This window comes from Mobula birostris, chromosome 2 (genome assembly GCF_030028105.1).
Source record: "Mobula birostris isolate sMobBir1 chromosome 2, sMobBir1.hap1, whole genome shotgun sequence".
In the NCBI taxonomy this organism is placed as follows: Eukaryota; Metazoa; Chordata; class Chondrichthyes; order Myliobatiformes; family Myliobatidae; genus Mobula; species Mobula birostris.
The window spans coordinates 134719135-134738790 of record NC_092371.1 but is presented as its reverse complement, the minus strand read 5'-3'; the positions used below and the strand labels follow the sequence as shown (position 1 = coordinate 134738790).

Sequence of the window (19656 nt, the reverse complement as noted above, 5' to 3'; positions counted from 1 at the left end):
TTATCTGGTCTAGTGTGGATGTAGCCTAAGTTTCAGGAGTACGCAAGCTACTGACACCACTGTTTTTTGTTTCCCAGTTCTTTTACATTTGGGGAATGTTGGAATTTAAAGGGGGAGAAGCGTTGTAATGTGAGCATTATAAAGATAATTTAACACCAATGAGGATAATGGTAATATAGCAATACTCCCGCTGTTTGTAAAGAGAGGTTGTTTCCGGGGTTGCGGGGTTTTACTTCCGGTCTTTTCTGCATTTTTCATTTCTTTTCGGGATCTACTGGGAAAGTCTCAAAGATCGACCGGTCGATCACGATCGACCGGTTGGTGACCACTAGTATAAGATGTTGCTCCTTCAACCTGAGAGTGGCCTTATCATGACAGCAGAGGAGGCCATGGATGAACAGGTTGGTAAGGGAGTGGGAAGTCAAATTGAAATAGGTGGCCATCAGGAAATTCCACCTTGTGTGGCCGATGGAATGAGGGTGCTTAACAAAGTAGTTGCTCAATCTATGTCGGACCTCACCAATGTGGTAGGAGGCCAGACTTGGAAAAGATCACCCTGACACACGTCCAGATGAAGTATCGCCTCACCTGATAGGATGTTTGGGGCCCTGAATGGTGATGAGAAGGGAGACATAGCCGCACATGTAGTTCTTAACCCACTTACAGGGAAAAGTTCTAGGCAGGAGATCAGTGGTGAGGGTTGAGTGGACAAGGAAACCATGCAGAGAGCAATCCCAATGGGAAGTGGAGAGTCGGGGAGGGGAAGGGAAAGATGTGTAGGATCTTGTTGAAAATGGCAGAAGTTACGGAATGATGGGCTGGATATGGAGGCTTGTTGGGCTGGTAGGTAAGAACAAAGAGAACTCTATCCCTCATATGGCTGTGGTAGGGTGTACAGGAAATGGATGAGATGCAGATGAGGACAGTGTCGATGTTTTCCTACCTATTCTTTGAAGGAGGAGGACATCTCAGATATTCTGGAATGGAAAGCCTCATCCAGAGAACAGATGTGGCAAAGATGGAGGGACTGAGAAAAGGGAATAGCATTTTAACAAGTGACAAGATCGCTGTGATGGTCAGTAAGTTTATAAAAGATATCAGTAGATAGTCTATCACTAGACATGGAGAAGAGAGATCATTAAAAAGAAAGGTGCTTCTGAGTTGCATGCTATCCTGCTTTGGAAGTGCTTGTCCTACCTGGCCCCTAGGTAAATGTCATGGTCCCCATCACCAGCCACCAGCTGTTTAAGAATATCACACACAGTGCTGGAGAGACTCAGCAAGGCAGGCAACATCTGTGGAAAGGAATAAAGAGCTGATATTTCACGCCAAGATCCTTAATCAGAGCTGCTCACAAGGCAGCTCACCACCCACTTGTAGGGATCTGGAAATGGACAATAAATACTGGCCAGGCTGGAATCTGAGAACTGAATAAAAATAATTTTCAATACTATATGCAATCAGATGGAGAGCATTCAATTTTACCTTTTTACAATTCTTCTGTAATTTGGAATATACTCCTATGTTTGTTTTTACACTGATTCTTCCTGACTGATACCAAATGATGGTAGCTGAAAACTGAAGGTGCAAGAATGCTCATGTGGTAACTAAACCTCAGGGCTACTGTACTCCATGTGTATCATGCTCTTTGTATGAAGCATTGTGGGATGTGGGACAGAAGAGAAAGTTGACAAAACTTATTTGGAGGGATGAATACAAAATAAGTCTGTTTAAATTAAATAGAATAAGGGTGCCATAACTCTTAGATGCTTTGTAGAAATATTATAAGGAGAAATAACTAGAATTCAACTTCTTATTTTAACATTTCAGAGCCTGATTGATGATTTCATGGACAGCTGTTTTGCTAAGATTATTTCTTCACAACAGGCTTTACATCTTTTGAAGCGGTAGGTTTTCCATTAAGTTCTTGCTAAATTCTTACAGATTAGATTAGATTAGTTTATGAGGACACTCAGTCCTCGTTTATTGTCATTTAGAAATGCATGCATTAAGAAATGATACAATGTTCCTCCAGAGTGATACCATAAAAAAACCAGGACAAACCAAAGACTAACACTGATAAAACCACATAATTATAACATATAGTTACAGCAGTGCAAAACAATACCATAATTTGATAAAGAGCAGACCATGGGCATGGTAAAAAAAAAGTCTCAAAGTTCCAGTTGACTCCTGATAGTCCCAATGGCAGGCGGCAAAAGGGAGAACCTCTCCCTGCCATAAACCTCTAGGCGCCGACAACTTGCCGATGCATTGAAAGCACCCGACCACAGCCGGCTCTGGCTCCGTCCGAAAACTTCGAGCCTCCGACCAGCCCCTCCAATACAGCCTCCTGAGCACCATCCTCCGCCGAGCGCTTCCACCCCACCCCGGCCGCCGAGCAACAAGCAAAGCCGAGGACTCGGGGCCTTCTCCTCCGGAGATTCTGGATTACGCAGCAGCAGCGGCAGCGAAGCAGGCCTTTCAGAAGTTTCTCCAGATGTTCCTCCATGCTCTCACATCTGTCTCCATCAAATCAGGATTGTGCCCGGCACCCTACTTGACAGATAACAGATATCATTCACTGGAGTGGCCGCTACGCAGTGCATCGCGCCACCATCTTCTCCTCCTCCACAATACAGGAAGGAATGATTTCTAACTTCACAAATAAGATGTTGGTTTTAAATTTTACAAAACAGAGATAGAAAGTTATTATGAGAATTTGTTTTCACAAGAAAATAAATGATCTTTAACAGAGTGAGAGAATGTTGTAAGATCATAAGATATAGGACGTAGAATTAGGCTATTTGGCCCATCAAGTCTGCTCTGTCATTCAATCTTGGCCGATTTTTTTCCCCCAATCCTATTCTCCTGTGACCAATTATGTTCCAGTTGTTTAGATGCTATTGTTGCTGGTTGTTATCAAATTTGATGGGTAATGCACACTTGCACATTTCGACCATGAGTTGCTTTCGCAGCCATGATAGGAATTGCTTTGACAATAGTATATGGAAGTCAAATTTGAGTTTATTGTCAAATGAACAAATACACATATGCACAGGTGCAATGAAAAAGTAATCTGCAGTAGCATCACAGGTACATAGCATCATATAAGCAGCATTCACAAGAAAAACAAAAAAACATAAATTAATCATGAAGTTTATAATTTTTAAAACAAACTCCATTTTAGGGCAAAGTGGGTGTATTAGCAATGTTGATTTGATGCTATTATTGCAATAATGAACCTGATGAATGCATCCGGCTTTGAGTTCAATTAACATAGAGAATCCAGCAGGAAGGATATTTTTACACGCATCCACATCAGCAACTTTGTAGCACCGAGACACAAATTCTGCAGATGCTTGAAGTCTTGAGCAACACGCACAACTGATAAAGGAACTCAGCAGGTCAGGCAGCATAGCATCTATGTAGGGAATTGGGCAGCTGATGTTTTGGGCCAAAGCCCTTCATCAGGACTGGAAAGGAAGAGGCCAGAAGGCCAGAATAAAAGTCTGGGGGACTGGAGGGGCAAAGGTTGGGGGTGGGAGGCAAAGCCAGGTGGATGAAAGCGAATGATGTGAGAGGCTAGGATGCAATCAGTGCATCTGGCAAAGGGCTGAATAAGAATCTGATGGGAGAGGTCAGTGGACCACAGAATAAATGGAAGGTGGGAAAACAAAGGGTGGTGATGGGCAGGTCATAAATCACAATGCTGAATTGCACAGCATGGAAAAAGGCTCTTTGGCCCAAAATTTTCTGCCAATCATCAAGCCTACCTATATTAATTACACTTGCCTGCACTTATACTATGAATTTCTCTGCCCTGCCCATTCAGGTACATGTCTAGTTACCTCTCAGATATGTTGTTAGCACTCCTGCCTTATTCCAGAGACCAACGACACTTAAGATCCCCTCTAAACCTCCTCCCACTTATCATAAACATCCTATCAGTTTTATATATCCTACCAAGGGAAAGAGTTTCCAGGAAAACAGTCTTCGCTTGAATAGTCTTTCCTGATAACGCAAGCACTTTAATCTAGGCAAGATTTTTGTGAATCTTTTCTGGATTCATTCTATCAAAACCCTGTTCTTTCTGTAGTGTGCTCAGAACTGCATACGGTACGCCAAGCCCAACCTAACAATGTTAGGTACAACGTGATGTCCCAGCTCTTATACTTAATGACTTAGCTGATGAAGCTGCATGTGCCATACATCTTCCTCACTAACAGGTTAGGAAACTATAGATATGTACCACAAGGTCTCTCTGATCAACAACACTCCTAGGACCCTACCATTCACCGTATGTAATGACTTGGTTTAATTTCCCAAAATGCATACCTTTGCCATTGTCTGAATTAAATTCCATCTGCCGTTCCCTTGCCTGTTTTCCCAATTGATCTGTGTGCTTTGTAATCTCCTTCACTGTCCATACATCAGAAGCAAGCAGTGGACAGCACAGCTTCGCAAACTAGCATCTCACATCTCACCTGTCCTGTCAAGCATCTTCTTTTCAACCTGTTGTCATCAGACTCTCAGATCCCACAGACACTGAAGTGGAAACAAGGCAATCTAGATCCTCAGAGACTGTGACTGGAAGAAGCCAACCATCTTCTTAGCCCTTCTCGGGTTGGCAGTCTATGACAGATGGAATGCATCAGGATTTGATACTTGGGCTGCAACTATGTCATAAGCAAATTTAAAAATATCATATTTGGGCTAACATGGTAGTTGGATGGCAAGGAAGTATACCCGTTATAATGGGGCTAGTGACCTTGGTTTAGTTCTTGCACTGTCTGTAAGGAGTTTATACATTCTCCTGGTGAATGTGTTGGTTTCCTTTGGATGCCCTGGTTTCCTCCCACATTCCAAAGACACATGGCTTTGTAGGTTAATTTAACATGTGGGTGTAGTTGGGCCAGAAGGGCCTTTTACCATGCTGTATCTCTAAATAAAAGAAAGTAACTAAAAGGAAACATACAGTTGTAAAAATTATACAGCACAGAACCAGTCCCTTCTGCTCAGCTTGTCCACGTCAAACAGACTGCTCATTGAGCAAGTTCCATTTTACTTCATTAAGCCATATGTCTCTAAACCTTTCCTATCCATGTATGTGTTTAAATGTCTTCTAATCATTGTCATGGTATCTGTCACTACCACTTCCACTGGAGTGAGTAAGGGGAGGATGTAAGAAGAAAATGACAAGCTGAATAAGTGAACAGCAACATGGTAGGGGACTCCACTTGAGTACTTTAGAAAGTGAACTCCTGAGTTTATAATAAATTATGGGAGGTTGGGAAATATAATGACATTCAGAAGAGCCAGTGCTCCTTGTATATAAGTAGCTGGAAGTAAGCATGAAAATGTGGCATGTAGTTCGGAAAGCAAATGTTACCATGATCTTTGTTACAACAGGATTCAAGTACTAAATATGCCTAATTACAGTCATATAGGGACTTCAAGAGGCTACCCATGGACCTTTGTATCCAATTTTGGTCATCTCACTAAAAGAAAAGATGTAATTGCTATCAAGGGAATGCAGTGAAGATTCACCACACTGGTTTATGGTATGGGAGGTCTCTCAAATGAAGATGAGCTGAGCTAGCTAAATTCTTTTGAATTTAGAGGAATGAGATTTGGGACCATTGAACCTTGCGAAGTTTTTTTGACACTTACTAGGGTAGATAAGAACAAGTTTGACTTGGTTGAGGAACCTAGAGCCTGCTATCCAAGTTCAGTGTTGAACTCTCAGGCTTTAAGTAACTTGTCTGTATCAGAATTTTATTCTAATTATTTAAATGTATTGTGCTTTAGTTAAGGTTGTAAGTAATTGCAATATTGAATTTGTTACATTAGATTTCAGAATTTAAACATGCCTTCTCTTGAGTCAGAACTTGATGTTACAATTGAACGTATTATTCATCACTACTCAGGAGAACTGATGTTCATAAAAAAGGTAAGTAAGATCAGTGAGACATGCACTATTGTATTTGGAAAAAATTACTACATGCATTATATACATACATTATAGGGTGATTAAGAATATACAGAACATGGGGGTATATATTGTTAAAATTGGAAACCTAACCCAATTCAGCTTATTTGGTTTGGAAATCAGTTAGACAAGCTGGTTTGGGAAAGAGCAGAGTTAATTATAATTAAAGAATGAATAATGCTGGGATTTCATGTTAAATTAACACCCAGCCATGTGCTTCTCAGTGTTTGCAAAATCCAAAATACAAGTGGATTCCCATTAATTGGGACACATCAGGACCAGTACATTTTGGATCAATTAAGCGACTGCCCCCATTAGCCAAAGTTCATGGAAATAGTTAAAAAGGTATATTAAAAAAAAACATTTAACTGAGTAACAATGTTTGTATTTAAATGAAATACAGAACAAATTTGAACACTATCAATACTACTACAGTACTATAAAACTGTGTATTCGTTCCAAATAGTTATTGACAGAGGAATTCATCCAATGTCTTTTGTTAGACTGTAAATGAACAAACTCAGCGTAGACACCTAGTGCAGATAATGGACAGCCTTCATACAATGCTTTTGATGATTGCATCCATTTTCATTGTAACACTCAAGATGATTGTCAATACATTCAAAATCTTCATAGTACCTAACTTGTTGAAGTAGTGAAATTAGTTCATTGAAACTCTCAGCTGTTTCTGGTGACTCCAAACCTGAAATTTGGAAACTGCAGTGAGAAAAGCCATTTTAAATTGTCTTACTGCTTGTTTCTTACCACCTATCAGTGACAAATAAAAACTGTTCACTGTAAACATGTTGCAGTGTCTAATAGCCACATAAGTGCATTCATCTGACATTAGTTAGAAACTGTTTGGCAACAGTCTCCTGCCCAATTAAGCAGCATAGTGCCCCAAATAAATGTTGCAATCCTGGATATTTTCTCGATTAGTTTTTGTTCTTTAAGGTTTGTCCTCAATAAGCGGCTGCCCCAATTAACCGATAGCCCAATTAACTGGAATCCACTGTATATTGGATGTGGGAATTGCCAGGTTTACAAGAATGCTTTCCTTCACGTGTTGTTCAGGTGGAGCACCATTACTTGTATTCTTCAAGTAAACCTACAGTGATCCACCTCCAAATCCATGCTTTTCACTCTCTCCTCCCCCACACTACCCCGTGATCTTTATCTTTGAAGATTCTAGCTATTTTAATCTATACTGTTCGGTATTGTTTGTATCACCTTTGCCACACTCCACCTGTCCATGCTATCATTGTAGGTCGTGACTGCTAAAAGTATGTGATCATTATTGTTACTGCCTTTGCAGATGTAGATATAGTCCACATTTTCAGTTAATTGGAAAGGTTCTTAATGCAGCAACAAGTAGTTGCTAAAGGAACTTTGACTTGTGGATGTTCAGTTTAACATCATATTCTCAACTGTTTCAGTGAATGCATTCATGGTGACTTGGAGTTGACCTTTGAACATGTGCAAACACAAGTTTAATCCGCATGTCACAGATTGATCACAGAGGTTTGGAGTGTAGTCACTTTAGATAAAACTTTCACATTAGTTCTGAAGATTAACTCAATTCCTGTGGGAAACCTGTTGGAATACGTGCAAAATTGCAGCAATAAAGATTGAGTTAATTGTTTCACATCTGTCTTTGCTGACAATGGATGTCTTGTAGATCCTTTGGTTTTCATGCCATCCTGGAACAAGCATGAAATAAGAAAAAAACACGTTTGGAAGTAGCTGAATTTGAGGAGAATAACTCAGAGTTATTTGAGATACATCCCACTACAGTGGTATCATTGGCAAACTTGCAGTTGGAGTTGGAGCAGAATCTGGTCATGCAGTTGAGTGTACGTGGAGCAGAGTTAGGGTGCTGAGGATTCAGCCTTGTGGAGCACCAGTGTTGAGAATAATTGTGGTGTAGGTGTTGCTGCCAATCCTTTCTGATTATGGTCTGTTGGTCAGGAAGTCCAGCCGTGCTTGATGTTCAGCAACATTGATATGGGACAAAGGACATCTGGACAACTTCCGCTCTGCGCTCAAAGGCTAGCGATGTGGCCTGGTGATGAAGGATATCCATGGATGTTGGGCTGATCCCACTCGAGAGGCCCTGAGATAAGAAATCTGTGCATGCAAGAGGCACAAGGAGGCATGAGGGCTGGTCGGTCGGCGAGCCTGGAATTTGAGGTCCCATCGTTGGCTGGTTCGGTGGTTAATACCAAAGATAGAAGCCAAAGCCCAATGGCCAAGGCCTGGTGACTGGAGGCCTGACATGGAGTTGGAGGACAGTATGGGTGGGAGGGAGGAAAGGGGCTTGTTTTGCTCGTTGTGTTTTGATGAACATTGTGGGGATGCTATGTTGGTACCAGAATGTGTGGCAACATGTGGGCTGGCCCCAGCACAAACCTGGATGTGATGGTTGTTAATGCAAACAGCACATTTCATTGTGCGTGGGATCAATAAATCTCAATCTGTCATCAGGGATCACTGAGGAAGATGGCGGAGTTTGTCATCAAAACATTGGTTACAATCGATACCTGTACCCGGCTGGAAGCCTGAGAAGAGTTTATTTGTCGTATACACCAGGAAAGCACAAGATTATTTTTCAAATCTCAGTCTGATTCTGAAGTCAAGGATCCAGTTTCAGAGGGAGGTGTTGACTTCCAGGTTTCAGAGTTTAGTGATGAACTTGCTTGGAGTTGTAGTGGAGCTGTAGTCTGTATACAATAGTATGACATAGGTGTCTTTACTGTCCAGATGATCTCGAGATCAGCAAGATGGCATCTGCCATAGACCGGTTTTGATGGTAGGCAAATTGCAGTGGGTCAAGATTGTCTGGGAGGTTGGAGTTAAAGTTGTGCCATAACCAGGATCGCAAAGCACTTCATGATGTATCTGAGACCCACTGTGTGGTAGTCATTAAGGCGTGTTACCACGCATGTATTATTTACAGGACTGATCGTGGATTTCTTAAAGTAGACGGTGTTACGTACCCCGTAACTGGCTTGCCAAACCAGCAGAAATGGATCACTCCTTTGGAGTCTGGATTACTAGAACTAAGAAAGTTTTATTAAAGAAACAAGCAACACAGTACTCTAATCAAAAGGATAATGAATGCAACAGTTCAGCAATGATAAACATACATGTACACAGAATTCAGATAACAGGATCAATCAAGCTCTATCGTTGTCTAGGGGTAAATGACCAGTTTCAAAGTGACGCAAAGTTCAGTTCAATTTAGTTCAGTTCAGTTCGCAGTAATCGCTGCTGTGGCGATGGACAGTGGGGGGAAGGAGAGAGAGAGCAAAAGGAATGAATATTCAAAAACGGCTTCCACACACAGACCTTCGCAGTCAGCTTTCGGGCGAGTCCTTTGTGATGTCATCTGAGGTCACCGACCGTGACCCCTCCATTTCCAGATACGATCGTTTCCCTGCGCTGAACCCAGCACCCAGGCAAGGGTGGACACACAGCAGGTTCCCGCCGATCGTGCCTTTCCACCCCGTGCGTTTATGGCCCGATACTTCCCACCGACTTGTGAGAGACGCACCGCTTCCAGGGTCTTGTTACCTCGGGTGTCGTGTGTGTCCTGCCTTAGCGAACCTGTCCCTTTTTATCCCCCTGCTGGGGTATCGCCTGTCCATCACTTCAAACAGTTCAGGGTTCAAAGGGGGAGCCGCTCTTGACAGCTCTCCTTCCTTCATTAACATCTCCAAATGCTGTTCCATTGTTTTCCTTATCTCTCTCTTTCCTGAAGGCAGGTGGCAGACCAACTGCTGATCCTACTGGTGCCAACCCAGGCCAGCTACATCTTAATCTATGTGTATTCTTGTCACATTTCCCCCCTTTAAGGATTTTTACCGGCGGTAAAAATTACAAACATGAATACATTATTTGATACACACAAATATACATCTTTATCAGCTATTTGGGCTAATACAGTGAGTTTGAAGTTGTCAACACCTGACAGACAGTCAGCCATCACATTTTCTGTTCCTTTTATATGTGTTGTTAATAATCCCTTAGACCAGGCTCCAACTTAGCAAACTTCATAGTGGCCAAAAACACTGATGAATTGCGATCAATGTAACCTCTCATTGGGTTTCGTCCCGGACCACAATAACAAGTGTCGTCCCATTCGGACTTAGTTTTCTCTCGCAAGGGCTTAGTAGGAGGGGGAGGGGTAGTAACCGCAGAGTTATTGCAAAACTTCCTATAGTACCCCACCACCTCCAAGAGCCTTCTGAGGGCCCTCTTGTCTGTCGGGGTTGGGATATCAGCGATAGCCTGCACTGTAGCTTGCATCGCTGCCAGCTGCCCCTGTGTCACCACAATTCCCAGGTGAGTGACCTTCGTGTGGCCGAACTCATTTTTCTCAAGGTTCCCTATCAAGCTGGCTTCAGACAGCCGTATTACATTGCCAATACACACCTCTGTGTTCGTCAGCCCTTTAGTCACTGAATTACTCACTCTATATGGATGTTGCTCGCTAGGTTGACGTAGTGTAACAGACACCACCCAACGGCCCAGTTCTTTGCATCGCCTCGGGACAATCAAACACACGTGTGCGAGTCGTTTAATTACTTCTCCTAAAGAGTCGCTTTGTTTGGGGATTAAGGGAGAGACCTTATCAGCAGAGCTGGCCAAAACAATAGCCTTCTCCCATCTGGTCGATACCATACCCATCTTTTCAAAATGGTTTTTCTCTCTTATCAGGGGGACCCTAGCTTCATTGATTTCCGCGCTAACACCGACTAGGTTTGTTAGCATATCAAAAGCCTGTGACCGTCTCAGTTCGCGTCGGTCATAATCAATAACATCCCTCCCCCTGGACAGCCGGTAAACCCCTTTCATGATTCCACCAGCTGTTTCCTCCAGCACCGCAAAATGTCCACCGGGGGGTACCTTGTGGGCCAGGTTAAAAATCTCATCCTCATAACTCTTTTGCACCACCCCCCCATTCCTCATCTGCGGGTACGGTACTTGGTTTCCCTTTCTTCCTTAGCACATCCTCCTCCACCAAAACCATCAGCCCCTCGTCTCGCTCCTGCACCTGCACAAATTCTTTCCTGGCTAATGCTACGTCTGTCCCAACTCCCTCACTACCTCTTGTCTCACTACACTCCTTCTTTTCACTTTCTACCCCCTTCTCGTACAAGGCTGGCAGAAACGTCTCAGCTAAATTTACTACCGCAGTCCCGTGATGAACCTGTGAGTCCATGGGCGGGGCCTCAATGCTGGCAGGCTGACCTGTCAATCTCACTGCTTCGAACACGATTCCCCAGGCGAGGTCATTACCGAGCAAGACTTCCACGCCTTTCATCGATAATTCGGACCTCACCCCGATCGTGACTAGTCCAGAGACCAGGTTGCTTTCTAAGTGTACCTGGTGCAAAGGGACTGTCTCTGTCCCTTCTCCAATACCTTTGACCTTGACCTCCCCAGTCTGGGTCTTTGAGCTAAACCCTAATACACTCTTCAGTATTAGTGACTGACATGCTCCCGTGTCTCTCCAGATCTGCACTGGAACTGGTTTTAACCCCTCCTTCACCGACACCAATCCGGCCGAGATAAACCTCTCGCGCCCTTCCTGAACTTTGGCAGACCTCTCCTTCCCTAGCGGTTCGTTTACCAGCTCGATACAGCCAGTCAAAATCGCCGTTTTTCCTTTTCCCATCTCCTTCTTTGGGGCAAAGCACCTGGACACAAAGCGTCCGACTTTCCCGCAATTATAACAGACAACCCCAGGAGACTTCCTACCAGACTGCTCCCGGTCTACCTTGTCCTTCTCACTAGTCCCCGGCTTAATTTCTGACTTTTCTGGCGGACTCTCCCCGCCGTCCTGACTACTCTTCTGGTAGCCTTTACTCGGGACAAACTTCATTTTATGCGTCAACGCATACTCATCCGCTAACTTAGCAGTTGCGGCTAACGTGGCTGCCTCTTTCTCATCTAGGTAGGGTCTCATACCCTCAGGGACACAACCTTTAAACTGCTCAATCAGGATCAGCTGTAGCAGTCTGTCATAATCCCCCTCTACCCCCTTCGAGGCGCACCAATGCTCACAATATGTCTGCATCTCACGGGCAAACTCTAAATACGTGCGGTCCCACTGCTTCGTCGCATTCCGGAACCTCTGCCGGTATGCCTCCGGGACCAACTCATAAATCCTGAGGATGGCCTCTTTCACCACCTCGTACCTCTGGGCATCTTCCGCGGACAAAGCTGAGTAAGCTTCTTGGGCTTTCCCTTTCAGTACACTCTGAAGCAAAACAACCCACTTATCCCTCGGCCAGTCCTGACTTATAGCCACTTTTTCGAAATGGAGAAAATACCGATCCATGTCGGTATCGTCAAATGGGGGAACCAGCCTAACCTCCTGGGTCGCCCGGAACCCTCCACCTTGGTTCGGCACGGGCCCCTGCTCTGCCCTTATCTTTAACTTCTCCAGCTCGAATTCCCTTTCCCTCTGTTTCTCCTCTCGCTCCAGCTGTCTCTCTCTCTCTCTCTCCCCTGCCTTTCTAACTCTCCCTCCTGCCTTTCTAACTGTTTCTCTTTCTCCCACCTTTCTAACTCTCTCTCTTTCTCCCGCCTTTCTAACTCTCTCTCTTTCTCCCGCTTTTCTAACTCTCTCTCTTTCTCCTGCCTTTCTAACTCTCTCTCTTTCTCCTGCCTTTCTAACTCTCTCTCTTTCTCCCGCCTTGCTAACTGCTTCTCTTCGTGTTCTAACTGCCGTACCCGGAACTTGTGCTCGAGTCTCAGTTTTTCAAGCTGCACCTGTACCGCGTCTCCAGCAGGTTTTTCAATAGACACCACCTCCAGCTCGCCTTGTGAAACACACCTTTAGATACATAGTGCTCTACGATAGCTCTGTGTATCTCCTCTCTCCTCATTGTCGACTTCCCCTTAGCAAGATTCAACCATTTGGCCACATCTACCAATTCCGATTTCCTGCCATCCTCTAATGCCTCCAAGATCGGCGCCTTTATAATTTCCTCAGCCTCCATTTCTGCTGTTTGTCTTTTCTTTCTTTCGGGAATTTTGACCCAATCAATTTACTCCGTCCCAAATTTAGCGTTCAAAATCGCCGACGAGAACCCCACTTATGTTACGTACCCCGTAACTGGGTTGCCAAACCAGCAGAAATGGATCACTCTGTTGGAGTCTGGATTACTAGAACTAAGAAAGTTTTATTAAAGAAACAAGCAACACAGTACTCTAATCAAAAGGATAATGAATGCAACAGTTCAGCAATGATAAACATACATGTACACAGAATTCAGATAACAGGATTAATCAAGCTCTATCATTGTCTAGGGGTAAATGACCAGTTTCAAAGTGACACAAAGTTCAGTTCAATTTAGTTCAGTTCAGTTCGCAGTAATCGCTGCTGTGGCGATGGACAGTGGGGGGAAGGAGAGAGAGAGCAAAAGGAATGAATATTCAAAAACGGCTTCCACACACAGACCTTCGCAGTCAGCTTTCGGGCGAGTCCTTTGTGATGTCATCTGAGGTCACTGACCGTGACCCCTCCGTTTCCAGATACAATCGTTTCCCTGCGGTGAACCTGGCACCCAGGCAAGGGTGGACACACAGCAGGTTCCCGCCGATCGTGCCTTTCCACCCTGTGCGTTTATGGCCCGGTACTTCCCACCGACTTGTGAGAGATGCACCACTTCCAGGGTCTTGTTACCTCGGGTGTCGTGTGTGTCCTGCCTTAGCGAACCTGTCCCTTTTTATCCCCCTGCTGGGGTATCGCCTGTCCATCACTTCAAACAGTTCAGGGTTCAAAGGGGGAGCTGCTCTTGACAGCTCTCCTTCCTTCATTAACATCTCCAAATGCTGCTCTATTGTTTTCCTTATCTCTCTCTCTCCTGAAGACAGGTGGCAGACCAACTGCTAATTCCAGTGGTGCCAGCCCAGGCCAGCTACATCTTAATCTATGTATATTCTTGTCACAATGGGAACTTCAAGTTGAAGCAGGGAGAGGTTAAAAGTGCCTGCAAATGTCCCTGCCAGCTGATCTACACAGGATCTAATGATACGGCCAAGGACACTGTCTGGGCTAGATGCTTTCTGCGGGTTCACTCTCTGGAAGACCGATCTTAGGCTCCAATGGTCATTGGGTTTGGGTGCATAGGAAACTGTCCAGAAACTTTATCAGTTTAACTGATGGATCACTGGATATGCAGTCATTGGTATAATTCTCAATGACTCATGGCTTACTGATGATTTAGAGTAGGGGCTTTGAAGAAAACTGGTGTAAGAACATTGCCTGCAGACTTGGTGTTCTAAAAAACAAAGCCTCAGGGAAAGGAAGGAGATTTTATGATGCCTAGATCTGGAAAATTAATATGCAAAGTAAGCCATGCTTATGAGAAATAATGATGAACATTTAGACTTAATAGAATGGTAACTGAGAAGGCAAAGGAATATTCTGAAGAAGATCAACTTAATTAAAAGATTGCTAACTGATGGACTAAGATTGGTTCTAACAGGGTAAAGTAAAAGCACATGATACATATAAACAATGTTCTGGAAGGCCAATTTTCAAAGTGGGAGAAATGAGAGTCACATAGAGGACAAAGTGGGTTTGCGCAGCCATGATCTGGGGCTTAGCCTTCACAGCAGACATGGGGAAGGGAATGAGAAATATGGATGGTTTGAGAGTTTGAGGGATGGGATTGGGGGCAAATATTGGAAAGTCTTTGGTAGAGTCCAATGACAAATTAGCCATTGGGTTTTCTTTGCAAGGAAGATTATTTGGTCATTAATTGAAGTGGGCAATGTGTGAAAGTCCCCAGGAAGAGTTGGGTAAAGGGGGCCCAGATTTTGTGAGTTCCCAGCATCAAACTCTACCACCTAAATAAAACAGTAGCTTACTCATAACAGCTGTAAAAGCTGCTTTTACAAGATGAAAATTCTAGAAATTCTCTCTGGTTAGTTTGCTTCTCTGGGTAACTGGATGTTAGTTTCGTAGATCTATATTGGATCTAGAAAATATAATGAGGACTTCACAGTAATTTTTTTCCTAACAAATTATCTTGTATTGAAATGGATTTACACAGAGCACAAAAGCACAATGCCATAGTATGTGCTTGGTTTCTAGGTACCACTCCGATTCATCGTTGATGTACATATAGAAGATATAACCAGTTCTCAAAACAAAACTTGCCATTAATACTGACTGATTCCCTTACACTTGATCCTTAGAAGCACAGCAGGTTGTAAAATATAACTGTCAATATAAAGTTATCCAATATTTCATCTGCTTATTTGTTTTGCAATTCTGAATATCTTTTTACAGCATTATCAGGAGAAGAAGGAGGATCCTCCGCTTGCTAGAAACATGCCTCCTTTAGCTGGAAAAATACTATGGGCAAGACAGCTCTTCCAACGTTTACACGAGCCCATTGACTATTTCTATGTAAGTAGATCCATTATCTAGTCTGTGCTTCCTTGGAATCATAGTCGTACAGCATGGAAACAGGTAGTGTGGCCCAACTTATCCATTCCAACCAAGTTGACAATGTACTGTATGCTTGTCTCATCTTTCTGCATTTGGCTCATATTCCTCTATCAGGATACTATATACTATATTAATATATAGTATATAGATGTATGGTGGAGAGCAATCTGACAGGCTTCAAAACAGCCTGATATGGAGGCTCAAATGCATTCAGCCTTCACTATCATGGGTATAACCCTCCCAACTATGGAGGGCATCTTCAAGAATTGTTGCATTAATAAGGCAGCATCCATCAGTGAGGACCCTCACCATCCAGGGCATACCCCCTTCTTATTACTACCATCAGGGAAGAAGAACATAAACCGGAAGACCCACACTCTGATTCAGAAAACCAGAAGACCCACACTCTGATTCAGAAACAGGTTCTTCCTCCCATCCTGCCATCAGATTTCTGAATGGTCCATGAACACTACCTCATTCCTATCTTTACCATCTACTCTGGCACCACCTTCTGAATGAAAATCTTGCTCGTCAGGTCTCCTTTAAATATTTCCCTTTTGATCTTGAACCACGTCCTCTAGTTATAGGCCTAAACTACTGAGAAAAGACTATCTACTCTGTCTGTGCCCCTTATTATTTTATAAACCTCTATAAGGTTACTCCTCATCCTGCTGTGCTCCAGTGAGAACAATACCAGATTATATAATTTCTTGTTGTAACTAAAGCCCTGTAATGCAGGTAACATCCTTGTGAATCTCTTCTGCATTCTTTCTGATACTACCATACCCTTTCCATTGTGTGGAGGCCAAAACTGCACACATTATTCCAAGTGTAGTCTAACTAAAGTTCTGTACAATTGCAGAATGATGTTCTAATTGTATATTCACACCCTTGCCAATGAAGTCACTCAAGCTAATGACTTCTTCATTGCCCAATTGTGTCTCCACTTTCAGGAGTTACTTGCACCCCAAGGTCCCTCTATACTGTACATCAACATTTTTCAGGTCCTTGCTGTTTAGTGTGTATCTCTGACTAGCATTAGATGATCCATGATGCATTACTTAACACTTGAATGGTTTAAATTCCATCTGTAGCTGCTTCACCCAATTTTCCTACTGATCTGTTTTTCTGTATCATTAAACACCCATCCTTACTGTCTATAATTTCACCAATCTTGGTATTATCACCACACTTACTTATCTGACCATAGATATTCTCAGCCAGATCATATATATGATAAACAGCAAAAGTACTACCACAGATCCTTGTGGTACAAACAAAGAGGGACTGTACATAAAATCTCAAAATATAGGGCTTTTGGATATGCCTCGCGGGTCAGGCTATACTAATAGAGGAAGAAAAGATGGATGACTTAAATCAGATATGACCAGTACTGATATAGTACAGGCCCTTCAGCTCTTCATTTGAAAATTAATCTTACCCTTTCCTCTTACATAGCCCTCCATTTTTCTATCATCCATATGCCTATTGAAGTGTTTCTTAAATGCCCCCAATGTATCTGCCTCTACCACCATCCCTGGCAGGGCATTCCATGCACTCACTACTCTCTGTGTAAAGTACCTACCATTGACATCTCCTCTACAACTTCCTCCAATCACTTTAAACTTATACCCCCTTGTATTAGCCATTTCTGTCCTGGGACAAAGTCTCTGGCTATCCACTCCATCTATGCCTCTTATCATTTTACACACCTCTATCAAGTTACCTCTGATGCTCTTTCACTTCAGAGATTTTCTCTATCTTTCTCAATCTGTTGAATAAACACTTCCTGGGCTTCCAGCTGGGTACATGTATCAATTGTACCCAATGTTTCAATGACAGACTCTGCCATCTTCATCAGGAAGGATACCTAGGCATGTCTAGTCTGGTGGTATATATACACCCAGTTGTCCATCCCTCCTGATTGGTTAGTCTTCAACCAATCAGGTAACCGCTATCCCAAATTGCTTACAATCAAATTCCATTTCTTAGAGTGAGCCCTTCATCTTTGTTAAAATTCTGTTTCTCCAGTTTTAGTTAAATGGCTTCCTTTACCAGGCCGTCCCAGAAGCCACTGGTGCAGCTAGTCAAACCTATGGCCATTGTGAATGCAATGTTCTGTTACTGCTGATTTCTCTGGGTAACCCAAATGGATTCACCTCCTGTGCTTCATGTTGCAGGATTTTCACAGTGTTTCCAAATGGCCTATTATATGCTGTTGCATATTCATAGGGAATCCTGTAAATGCCAACCATTCTGAGTCCCAGGTCATCTTTGACCCGTAAAAGCTGGGATTTGAGCTTTCTTATGGGTAAGTGGATGGTATTAATTTGGTATTTCTTCAGGATCCTGGTGATCCTTACAGAAACTATGGAAATATAGGGAAGACAGGCAGTAGCGATGGGTTCCTCCTCATTGTTACAGTGCCTATAAAAGAAATACTACCCCCCCCAGAAGTTTTGATGTTTTATTGTTTTACAATATTGAATCTCAGTGGACTTAATTTGATTTTTTTTTTTTTTTACACTGATCAACAGAAAACAAATCTCTACAAAGTGATCTAAATTAATTACACATATAAAACACAAAATAATTGATTGCATAAGTATTCACCCTCTTCAAGTCAGTATTTAGTAGATGCACCTTTGGCAGTAATTACAGCCTTGAGTCTGTGGGGATAGGTCTCCATCAGCTTTGCACATCTGGACTGCAATTTTTCTCCATTCTTCTTTACAAAACTGCTCAAGCTCTTGTCAGATTGCATGGGGATCGTGAGTGAACAACCCTTTTCAAGTCCAGCCACAGATCTCAATTGGATTGAGGTCTGAACTCTGACTTGGCCACTCCACGAAATTAACTTGTTGTTTTTAAGCCATTCTTGTGTAGCTTTGCCTTATGCTTGGGGTCATTGACTTGCTGGAAAATAAATCTTCTCCCAAGTCTCAGTTCTCTTGCAGACTGCATCAGGGTTTCCTCCAGGATTTCCATGTATTTTGCTGCATTCATTTTACCCTCTACCTTCACAAGCCTTCCAGGACCTGCTGCAGTAGAAACATCTCCATAGCATGATGCAACCATCACCATGCTTCACCGTAGGGATGGTGTGTTTTTGGTAGTGTGCATAGGGTTTAGTTTGATGGCCAAAAAGATCAATTTTTGTTTTATCAGTCCATAGAACCTTCTTCCAGCTGACTTCAGAGTCTCCCACATACCTTATGGCAAACTCTAGCCAAGATTTAATGTGAGTTATTTTTCAACAGTGGCTTTCTCTTTACTACTCTCCCATAAAGCTGCAACTGGTGAAGCACCCAGGCAACAGTTATTGTATACGCAGTGTCTCCCATCTCAGCCACTGAAGCTTGTAGCTCCTCTTAGAGTTGTCATAGGTCTCTTGGTGGTTTCCCCTTCTTGCACGGTCACTCAGTTTTTGAGAATGGTCTGCTCTAGGCAGATTTACAGCTGTGCCATATTCTTTCCATTTCTTGATGATTGACTGAACTGTACTCCAAGGGATATTCAGTGACTTGGAAATGTTCTTGTATTCATCTCCTGACTTGTGCTTTTCAATAACCTTTTCACGGAGTTGCTGGGAGTGTTCTTTTGTCTTCATGATGTAGTTTTTGCCAGGTTACTGACTCACCAGCAATCAGAACTTCCAGCTACACGTGTATTTTTTATGACAATCAATTGAAACACCTTGACTGCACACAGGTGATCTCCATTTAACTAATTATGTGACTCTGAAACCAATTGGCTGCACCAGTGATGATTTGGTGTTTCATATTAAAGAGGGGTGAATACTTGTGCAACCAATTATTTTGTGTTTTGTATTTGTAATTAATTTAGATCACTTTTTGGAGATCTGATTTCACTTTGACACGCAAGAATCTTTTTCTGTTGATCAGTGTCAAAAAAGCCAAATTAAGTCCACTGTGATTTGATGTTGTAAAGCAATAAAACGTGAAAACTTCCAAGGGGGTGGGCGGGGTGAATACTTTTTATAGGCACTGTAGGTTCCCTGATTTTTACCTTGGTTCTTTTAAGGGCCTGATTGATTTCCTTCACCGTGTAGCCATTCGTGTGTAATCGTCTTATTGCTTCATGGAAACTCTCTGGATTCGAAAGAGCTCTCGCAAAGAGGAAAGAACTGCTTTACATTGGGAGGTGTGTTGGTGACTGATATTGTTGAGGT

At 42.9% G+C, this 19656-nt stretch overlaps 1 protein-coding gene across 1 annotated transcript in view; it reads left to right on the top strand.

Annotated features, from left to right (window-relative positions):
* LOC140210924 (dynein axonemal heavy chain 8-like) overlaps positions 1–19656 on the top strand; it is a 504855-nt gene that overhangs the window by 103603 nt on the left and 381596 nt on the right. Inside the window, exons 12-14 of the mRNA XM_072280194.1 lie at positions 1831–1907; positions 5854–5953; positions 15303–15422. Of these exons, the coding sequence (XP_072136295.1) occupies positions 1831–1907; positions 5854–5953; positions 15303–15422 (297 nt within the window). The remainder of the gene's footprint in view (positions 1–1830; positions 1908–5853; positions 5954–15302; positions 15423–19656) is intronic.